Source organism: Sinocyclocheilus grahami, unplaced genomic scaffold (assembly GCF_001515645.1).
Source record: "Sinocyclocheilus grahami isolate Dianchi unplaced genomic scaffold, SAMN03320097.WGS_v1.1 scaffold1149.1, whole genome shotgun sequence".
In the NCBI taxonomy this organism is placed as follows: Eukaryota; Metazoa; Chordata; class Actinopteri; order Cypriniformes; family Cyprinidae; genus Sinocyclocheilus; species Sinocyclocheilus grahami.
The window spans coordinates 8,691-18,690 of NW_015506328.1; the positions used below are offsets into that span (position 1 = coordinate 8,691).

Sequence of the window (10,000 nt, forward strand, 5' to 3'; positions counted from 1 at the left end):
TTGTTGGGGGGGGGGTGTGTGGGGGTGTGTGTGTGTGTGTGTGTGTGTGTGGTTCTGTGTGTGAGGAGTGTGTGTGTGGTTCTGTGTGTGTGTGTGTGTGTGTGTGTGTAATAATAGTAATATTAATAATAGCTTTTACATTTAGTCATTTAGCAGACACTTTTATCCAAAGCAACTTACAAATGAGGACAATAGAAGCAATCAAAGAGCTTTTGTCGTTTAACTGCAAGGGTTTATTGTTAGGTTAGAGTTAGGGAAGGGTTGGTTATGGTTAGGTTAATGTTAGTGATAGTTAAGGTGAACTTTAAATGTCAAACCGTACAAACACACTAATGTGAGTCCAGAAGCTTGATTAGTTTGATTTAATTAAACGAGAGTGAAGGACGAAACACGTGGATGTTGAAGTGTTAGCTCATCACGGAGGTTTGTGCTCAATATCAGGATTCGTTTTGGTTATTTAATGCCTGAAACTGATCATTGTGTATAGGGCTGCACTGATACGATAACAGAGATTTCTTTATATTTGAAAGAAATCCCAATTTTTATTTAATTTTAAGCACCTGATCACAAAAAAGTCTCACCGTTAAAAGCCATGTCTGAAATACTACAACATAAATCATTCATATACAGTACAGCAGCCTAGTTTGAACCAGTGCAAGTTTTAAAATTAATTTTACACTCCTATTACCAGCTTGGCCAAATAAAGTGCTTTTGCTTTCGTCTAGAAACACACAGCGTCTCCCTGACATGCTGCTTCAACACTAACTGCGGTTACTGAAACCACGCCTTCTTTCTTTGCGTGCACATTTGGGCGCATTATGCTAATATTTGCACGTAGTGAGGTAGATATGTGGGGGCGTGTTAGAACGAGCCGTTTTAGGGGGGCGTGGCAGAGTCTTAACTTTGATAAAGAATATCAGGTTGTGAAGAGAAGTGAGCCTCAGTGACGTCAATAAAACCGAATGTGTGTTTGTTTCTAACAGAAAGCCCTTTTTCACTTTACTCTGTGTTGTTAGTAAAGCTGATGTGCTGCGATTAGTCTGATTAGTGCTCAGTTATACATGTAGCTGTTTCATATACCACATTTACTTCTATAGTGCTTTATACAGCGCTGTGCCAAAGCAGCTTCACAGAAATAAACAGAATCAATTATGAACTCACCTATGGAGACAAATTCAGATTCTGCAGTTCAGCGTTTTTATTCAAATCAATCCAGTTCAGTAAAAGTTCATCTTCCGCTATTTAAAGCAGCTCTGCAGAAGACAATAGTGTCATTATTCAGTTCAGTCCAATAACGGTGTCAAAATCATGATCCAGCTGAGTTCAGCACAGTTAAATTAACATGTTTTCACCGGGCGCTGTTGAATTAAATGAAGAAAAATATGCAAAGTGATCACAAAAATGAGGCTGTTTATGCTTTTATAATGTTCACATGCACTGACAGCAGTGCTGGGGAGTTACTTTTAAAAGTAATGCATTACAATATTGCGTTACTCCATAAAAAGGTAACTAATTACGGTACTTAGTTACTTTTTATGGAAAGTAATGTTACACGTTACTTTTTAAATCTGGATAGGGCTTGCTTGTTTGTTTCTAAAATAAATTAAGTTATATTTTTGGCGAATATAAAAGCCTTTCACACCAAAAGTGAAATGAATGAGCCTCGGGCTGAAGGGAAAGTACAGTAGAATACAGAAGAAGAAATTTCAACACTTCAGCAATAAAAAAGACACAAATGTTCGTCTAGAGTAATTTGTGCTGATTAGTACGCTTGAACTGCATCATCGAAGCTCAGAAGCTAATAGAATGGGATTAAATACATAAAGCATATTTGTGTTGTTTAACATTTAATTATTGCAGGTTTGCATCATTTTCTGAGTTGCATTATTTTTATTCATTTTGAGGAATACTGAAGCTGTGTGGTTTTTGTGCGTGTGAGTGAGATGAATTAATGCATATTCATATTTATTTTAGAGCTACAGTAACATCTTCTGATTTCTGTCACCATGGCAACACCAGAGCTGTCAATCAATAAATTGGGGAAATCTGGATAGGGCTTGCTTGTTTGTTTCTAAAATAAATTAAGTTATATTTTTGGCGAATATAAAAGCCTTTCACACCAAAAGTGAAATGAATGAGCCTCGGGCTGAAGGGAAAGTACAGTAGAATACAGAAGAAGAAATTTCAACACTTCAGCAATAAAAAAGACACAAATGTTCGTCTAGAGTAATTTGTGCTGATTAGTACGCTTGAACTGCATCATCGAAGCTCAGAAGCTAATAGAATGGGATTAAATACATAAAGCATATTTGTGTTGTTTAACATTTAATTATTGCAGGTTTGCATCATTTTCTGAGTTGCATTATTTTTATTCATTTTGAGGAATACTGAATCTGTGGTTTTTGTGCGTGTGAGTGAGATGAATTAATGCATATTCATATTTATTTTAGAGCTACAGTAACATCTTCTGATTTCTGTCACCATGGCAACACCAGAGCTGTCAATCAATAAATTGGGGAAAAAAAAGTAACTCCGATATTCTCTTGTAAATTGCGTTACTAGTTACTTGAAAAAAGTAATCTGATTACGTTTCTCGCGTTACTTGTAATGCATTCCCCCCCAACACTGTGTGATTGTGCAGTAGTAAAGCTGGAGTGTTTCTAATCGTCTGACTCGGTCTCTGCTCCTCTTGTGCTTCCAGATGTGGCTCCGGCCGAGCAGGAGAAGCTCTTCATCCAGAAGCTGCGTCAGTGCTGCGTTCTGTTCGACTTTCTGTCCGATCCGCTCAGCGACCTGAAATGGAAGGAGGTGAAGCGGGCGGCGCTGAGCGAGATGGTGGAGTACATCAACCACAATCGCAGTGTCATCACGGAGCCCATTTACCCGGAGGTGGTGCACATGGTGAGTCAGGCCGGCTCTCAGGGGCCCGCGGCGGCCCTCGCTCTCATCGGAGCCGCTCGTTTGATCTCCGAGCTCAAAGATGCTTCTGTTTCCCACACGGAGTCAGCCGCGGTCTTGGGCTTTACTGACACTCACTTCACATGCTTTTCTATTTACAGCACTGAAGAAGCATTATCACGCTGGAGATTCAGCTGAAACACAAGCTCTCGCTTCCCCAAAACCATGATGTACAGATCTAAAAAAGAGACGTTCTGTTTGATCATGTGCTCTTTTGATCAGATCAGCTACACGTGTGACCGAACGATCGGCAGCTTTCACGTCCGTCTCTCACATCATCAAAGCTGCACCAATGCTGATAGAGTTATTGTTGTGCTAGTGTGGCCGTCGATTGTTTGCTGTAGATGTGCATGAGTTCATAATAACAGTTTGATTTACAGTCGATTTATAAGAAATTCCTGGCCGATTTTCAGCATTTTGTGCTAATCTGTGACTCTCAGTTTGTGTAATATGTGTCCCTGCAGCACAAAAGCAGTGTTAAGTCGCTGGGGGATATTTGTAGCAATAGCCAACAATACATTGTATGGGTCACAATTATACATTTCTCTTTTATGCCAAAAATCATTAGGATATTAAGTAAAGATCATGTTCCATGAAGATATTTTGTAAATCTCCTACCGTAAATATATAAAAACTTAATGTTTGATTGGTAATATGCATTGCTAAGAACTTCATTTGAACAACTTTAAAGATGATTTTCTCAATATTTAGATTTTTTCGCACCCTCAGATTCCAGATTTTCAAATAGTTGTATCTCAGCCAAATATTGTGCTATCCTATGTTATGTAAATCAGAACTGCAGTATTGTGATGTGTAATGCTTGTGTTTGTGTTGCAGTTCACTGTGAACATGTTCAGGGGTCTGCCGCCTACATCGAACCCGACGGGAGCAGAGTTCGACCCGGAGGAGGATGAACCCACTCTGGAAGCAGCCTGGCCTCATCTGCAGGTGTACTGTACATCATTCACAGCGTATCTGACCGCTTCTGTCCACTACATAACCACTGATGAGACTTACACTACCGGACAAACGTTTGGGATAATTACGATTTTATAACGGCTTTATCTGTTGTGCTCACAGAGGCTGCATTTATTTGATCAAAAAAGCTGAGAAAATAGTGAAATATTATTACAATCTAAAGCAGCTGTTTTCTATGTGAATCTCTGTTAAAGTGTAATGTATTTCTGTGATGCGCAGCTGTATTTTCAGCATCATTCCTCCAGTCTTCAGTGTCACATGATCTTCAGAAATCAGTATAATATGCTGATCTGCTGCTCCAGAAACATTTCTGATTATTATCAATGTTGAACACAGTTGAGCTGCAGAATATTTCTGTGGAAACCGAGATACACTACCATTCAAAAGTTTGGGTAAATAAGATTTTAAAAAAATGTATTGATACTTTTATTCTTCAAGGACGCATTAAATTGATGAAAAGTGCCAGTAAATACATTAAATAGATTTTTGTTTCAAATAAATGCTGTTCTTTTGAACTTTGTTCATCTGTGAATCCTGAAAAATAAAATATATCACAGTTGAAATATTCAGCAGCACAACCGCTCATTATTGCAAACGTTTGACCAGTGGTGTCTTCAGCCACAACAGCTATAGAAGATCAGTGCCACAGAAACCAAATGATGCACAGAATGTTTTCAGCTGAATCTCAGATCATGATAAGATGAGTGAGCGTGTAACTGCAGGTCCAGAACTAATACAGCGCTGCACATCTGAATAAATAACGTCACCAGAGTTTGACCTGTTGCTCATCACAGCATCTTTCTGTTTCTCAAAGCTGGTGTACGAGTTTTTCCTGCGGTTTCTCGAGTCGCCCGACTTTCAGCCGAATATTGCCAAGAAATACATCGACCAGAAATTTGTGATGCAGGTATGCAGATATTTCAGTATAAATAAGCTGAAGTTTCAGTATTAGTTCAGACGTGTGAAGCGCTGTTTCTGAACTGAATTTCAGCTTCTGGAGTTGTTTGACAGTGAAGATCCACGAGAGAGAGATTTCCTGAAAACCACCCTGCACCGAATATATGGAAAGTTCCTCGGGCTGCGCGCTTACATTAGAAAGCAAATTAATAACATATTTTACAGGTGAGCAGTGCCTTCATGCCTCATTCTTGTCGTTTCTGAGTGTTAATGATGTGATAATTCAGTCTTAGCTTGGTTTGGATGTAAACGTCAGTTTGTGTGTGTTTGTAGGTTTATTTACGAGACGGAGCATCACAACGGAATCGCTGAGTTCCTGGAGATCCTGGGCAGGTAAAACATGCTCTCTCCCAGTGCATGCTGGGAAATCTTCTGATTTCTGACAGCGGTGTTTCTTCTGTCCGACAGCATCATCAACGGCTTTGCTTTGCCATTAAAAGAGGAGCACAAGATCTTCCTGCTGAAGGTTTTGCTGCCGCTGCATAAAGTGAAGTCTCTGAGCGTCTATCACCCGCAGGTCAGTCACACGCCAAGCTCATTAAACATCGTTAACTCACACTGACGAGCGTCACTAACCGCGTCTCGTCTCGCTCCAGCTGGCGTATTGTGTGGTTCAGTTCCTGGAGAAGGACAGCACGCTCACTGAACCGGTAAGACGTCAGACTCTCAGACAGCATTTAATGCATTAAGGGATTGATGCGACCCATGAGGCTTTGCTGGCGGTGTGCAGGTGGTCGTGGCTCTTCTCAAGTACTGGCCCAAGACTCACAGTCCGAAGGAGGTGATGTTCCTCAACGAGCTGGAGGAGATCCTGGACGTGATCGAGCCGTCCGAGTTCGTGAAGGTCATGGAGCCGCTCTTCCGTCAGCTGGCCAAGTGTGTGTCCAGTCCGCACTTCCAGGTGAGCCCAGCGGAGAAGACCGATGTTAGTCTGGTTTAGATGTCAGTCAGGGCTCCTAAAGCTTCACGGTTCCTTCTTTGTCTCCTGCGTATTACATGCATGCGATGTAAAGTACTGAAATGTTTTATTTAGTTCCTCGTCCAACAACAAACAGAACCAGCAAGCAATTCTGGACATGCAAACACTTAATAAAAACACACTGTAATCCAGAAATGTGTGAATAAAATTCATGTAGAATATTGTAGGGGAAAGAACAGAGCTGAGATTCTTGGGGAAAAATATACAAACTGTATGATGCATGCTGACAAGCCAGAAGCCCATCTCTAACACAGCTTCTGGCTGGATTGTGTAATCAGATTACAAAAATTGTTGGGAAAAGCGCTATAGAAATAAATTAGACGTGACGTGTGCTTCTGACAGGTGGCGGAGAGAGCGCTTTATTACTGGAATAACGAGTACATCATGAGTCTCATCAGCGACAACGCAGCCAGGATCTTACCCATCATGTTCCCCGCGCTTTACCGCAACTCCAAGAGCCACTGGAACAAGTATGGAATGCCGTTTGGATCCAGCGTCACGCTTTACTCGCTAGCATAAACATACTAAACGCTGTTTTGTTCGGTCTGAATGCATGACTCGTCATCTCTCTTCTCTGTGTTTGTGAAATGACTGCAGGACCATTCACGGCTTGATCTATAACGCACTGAAGCTCTTCATGGAGATGAACCAGAAGCTGTTTGACGACTGCACACAACAGTTCAGAGCCGAGAAGAACAAGTGAGTTGAGACACAAACACAGCCATCGTCTCACGTGAGACGAAAACACTGACGCTTCTGCTTCCAGAGAGAAGGCCAAGCTGAAGGAGCGAGAGGAGGCCTGGATGAAGATCGAGAGTCTGGCCAAGTCAAACCCGCAGGTGAGTTTCTCTCGACCCGAATCTCCACTTCCTGTCAGTCACATGACCTGATTCACGCTCTGAAGTGACCTCACGTTTCTGCTGACGTCCGTCTGCTTCGCTCTGTTTCTTCCGTCGCTGCTGACGACTCTCTGTAACGCTCATGTTTCTGTTTCTGTTACTTTCTTTTCCACTAGTACGTTTTGTGTGTTGATCCGTCTGGACTAAACAGTCCTGTAGAAATGGAGACTGATGGTCCCTTTATAGAAGATGTTCAGATGTTAAAAAAGACAGTGCAGGCCAGAGCCCTTCAGGTAATTCAGAGAACTGAACAGAGCTTCATCATCCTCATCCTCATCAGGTGTGGCAGAGACGCTCGTATGGAAAAGGACGATCCACGTTTCTTCTAAATCCCCAACTAAACAACAGCGTTTGTGGTTATGAGTTTGAAATCCTTTCCATATGGGCCACTAGAGAATCAATCGATTCATGTGCTTCACCTCTTTTTTTACCTTTTTTTACTTAAAATGCTGTGGATGAATATTTACGTATTTTGTGGAGAGAGGTAAAAACAACAATTATCACCTGAGATTTAGAGCTAAATTACACGGGGGGAAATTACTCTGGAAAGATGAATTCATAAACTAATACTGAAACTTTTCACGTTTTTTTTCCCCCCCCAAAGCCTTCCAAAAACTCTTTTTTTCCCCATGTCTGTAACTTGAGAAATATTAAAGATGATCTTAATATACTGTACTTTTAGATGTTAGTTCCTAAACATTTCTTTAGGTTTGTTAATTTTTAATGCCCTACAGAGTTCAGCTCCAGAGATATTGGTGCAGATTGTTGGAATGAAACCGAATGTGGGTCACTTTGCATTCAGTGCCAAAAATACAATTAGTACCATCATCATGCAAAGTGACCACATTTGCTTGTCGACCATCGAAAATGGGCTAAATTCATCAATCTGCACATGGACACTGAGACCCCAATATCTGTGGCACTGAACCATACAGGGCCTTAAAAATGACAATTACAAAAGAAAAGGTTGTTAAGAACCAGAATCTAATATCATGCTGAGATATTTTTAATGCGTCTTGAGTTTCAGGCACACAAACTTTGGAAAAATAATATTTTTGGCACTCAGACAGGTGTGTTCAATGCAATTGTTTTGATAGTTTCTCTGTGTGTGTGTGTGTGTCTGTCTGTCTGTGTCTCTGTGTGTGTGTGTGTGTGTGTGTGTGCAGATGGCGAGGGAGCAGAGGAAGGAGCGGCCGCTTGTCAGACGTAAATCGGATCTTCCTCAGGACTCGTACACCACGAAAGCCTTGGAGACGCACCGGCACGCCGAAGACACGCTGACCAACCACGACAGCCGCTAGCTCACGCCGCTCACACTCAGGTTGTCGTTTCTCTGGTGTTTTCTCGACTCTCTTCCTGTGGTTCGTACCTCACCATCGGTCCGGCCGGCTCGCCGCTGCGTGGATGAGAAGACACTCGAAGCTGAAACTCTCCAGCGCAAGCGGAAAGCTTTCTTAGCGTTTCAGATTTGTTTATTTTCAGGGACGGTTGCCAGTGCCAATACTGTCATGTTGATTAGCTTCCAGAGTTTTATTTGTGTGTTTATTGCTTCAGCTAATGTGGTGTTTCAGACTAAAGCACGTCTGTCACGTGTTCTCTCTGTGTGTCGCTCAGATCTGATGACTTTAGTTAGTTCACTTCTGTGCCATGATGAACTCTGACCGTTTAGTTGACCTTTGTTTCTCTGGCAGAATCTTCCGCTCATTGTGCTGGTTTACTGGTTCTCGATCAGATCAGTGTCGTGTGCGACGGCTGAATCTCACAAACATTCCCGGACCAATTCACCCGGCACGGCTGTTACAGCAGAGCTCTGGGATCCGTTAGCAAGCTCTTCTGATCTCCAGACTCCAGCCGTACGGACTGTGACTCTCAAACACGTCCAGAAGGATCTCAGTGCCTTTCAGCGGCTGTGACGGCGATTCTGATGAGAGCCTTCGGTCCCTTCGGATGAATCCAGATCCAAACGCAGCGGTGTGACGCCGACGCTTCGATTGTTCATTTCCATCTGGATGTTTTCCTGTTGTTTTATTGAACTACCTAAGAAGCACTTCCTGAAAACTTGAAAACTCTACTCTGTGTGTGTGTGTGTGAGAGTGTGTGTGTGAGAGTGTGTGTGAGAGAGTGTGTGAGTGTGTGTGTGTGTGTGAGTGAGAGAGTGAGTGTGTGTGTGTGCGAATGTGAGAGAGTTAGTGAGTGTGTGTGTGTGTGTGAGAGAGAGAGTGAGTGAGTGAGTGTGTGTGTGAGTGAGAGAGTGAGTGTGTGTGTGTGCGAATGTGAGAGAGTTAGTGAGTGTGTGTGTGTGTGTGAGAGAGAGAGTGAGTGAGTGAGTGTGTGTGTGAGTGAGAGAGTGAGTGTGTGTGTGTGCGAATGTGAGAGAGTTAGTGAGTGTGTGTGTGTGTGTGAGAGAGAGAGTGAGTGAGTGAGTGTGTGTGTGAGTGAGAGAGTGAGTGTGTGTGTGTGCGAGTGTGAGAGTGAGAGAGTGTGTGTGTGTGTGTGAGTGAGAGAGTGAGTGTGTGTGTGTGCGAATGTGAGAGAGTTAGTGAGTGTGTGTGTGTGTGCGAGTGTGAGAGAGTTAGTGAGGGTGTGTGTGAGTGAGAGAGTGGGTGTGTGTGTGTGTGTGTGTGTGTGTGAGAGTGAATGTGTGTGTGTGTGAGCATATGTGAGTGTGTGTGTGTGTGAGAGAGTGTGTGTGTGTGTGGTGTGTGTGTGAGTGAGAGAGTGAGTGTGTGTGTGTGCGAATGTGAGAGAGTTAGTGAGTGTGTGTGTGTGTGCGAGTGTGAGAGAGTTAGTGTGTGTGTGTGTGAGTGAGAGAGTGAGTGTGTGTGTGTGCGAATGTGAGAGAGTTAGTGAGTGTGTGTGTGTGTGCGAGTGTGAGAGAGTTAGTGAGTGTGTGTGTGAGTGAGAGAGTGAGTGTGTGTGTGTGCGAGTGTGAGAGAGTTAGTGAGTGTGTGTGTGAGAGAGAGAGAGTGAGTGAGTGAGTGTGAGAGTGTGTGTGTGTGTGTGTGTGTGAGTGTGAGAGTGAGTGAGTGTGTGTGTGTGTGTGTGTGTGTGTGAAAATCAGTTGCATGCTTAGGCATTTCTGTACCGTTGTTTGAACTCCTGTATGTTTAATCGCTGCATTTTATCCTCTTCTTTTCACCTATAATAATTCATAGAGTATGTGAGTATATAAATGTTGACGGATAAAATCATTTTGTCTCAGCTTCTTTTCCAAACGCACTCACACAGA

The 10,000-nt window shown here is 42.6% G+C and overlaps 1 protein-coding gene across 2 annotated transcripts in view; it reads left to right on the forward strand.

Moving 5' to 3' along the window:
- The window catches only part of LOC107567349 (serine/threonine-protein phosphatase 2A 56 kDa regulatory subunit gamma isoform-like), a 9,695-nt gene extending 790 nt beyond the window's left edge, over nt 1–8,905 (forward strand). Inside the window, exons 2-14 of one of the 2 annotated variants that reach the window (XM_016253016.1) lie at nt 2,702–2,901; nt 3,796–3,906; nt 4,751–4,843; nt 4,928–5,058; nt 5,167–5,226; nt 5,302–5,410; nt 5,490–5,543; nt 5,624–5,794; nt 6,215–6,342; nt 6,470–6,571; nt 6,639–6,711; nt 6,888–7,004; nt 7,938–8,905. In XM_016253016.1, the coding sequence (XP_016108502.1) occupies nt 2,702–2,901; nt 3,796–3,906; nt 4,751–4,843; nt 4,928–5,058; nt 5,167–5,226; nt 5,302–5,410; nt 5,490–5,543; nt 5,624–5,794; nt 6,215–6,342; nt 6,470–6,571; nt 6,639–6,711; nt 6,888–7,004; nt 7,938–8,072 (1,484 nt within the window). In that variant the 3' untranslated portion in view covers nt 8,073–8,905. The remainder of the gene's footprint in view (nt 1–2,701; nt 2,902–3,795; nt 3,907–4,750; nt 4,844–4,927; nt 5,059–5,166; nt 5,227–5,301; nt 5,411–5,489; nt 5,544–5,623; nt 5,795–6,214; nt 6,343–6,469; nt 6,572–6,638; nt 6,712–6,887; nt 7,005–7,937) is intronic. The other variant, XM_016253017.1, reaches the window with a different exon arrangement.
- The last annotated feature ends 1,095 nt before the right edge of the window (nt 8,906–10,000 follow it).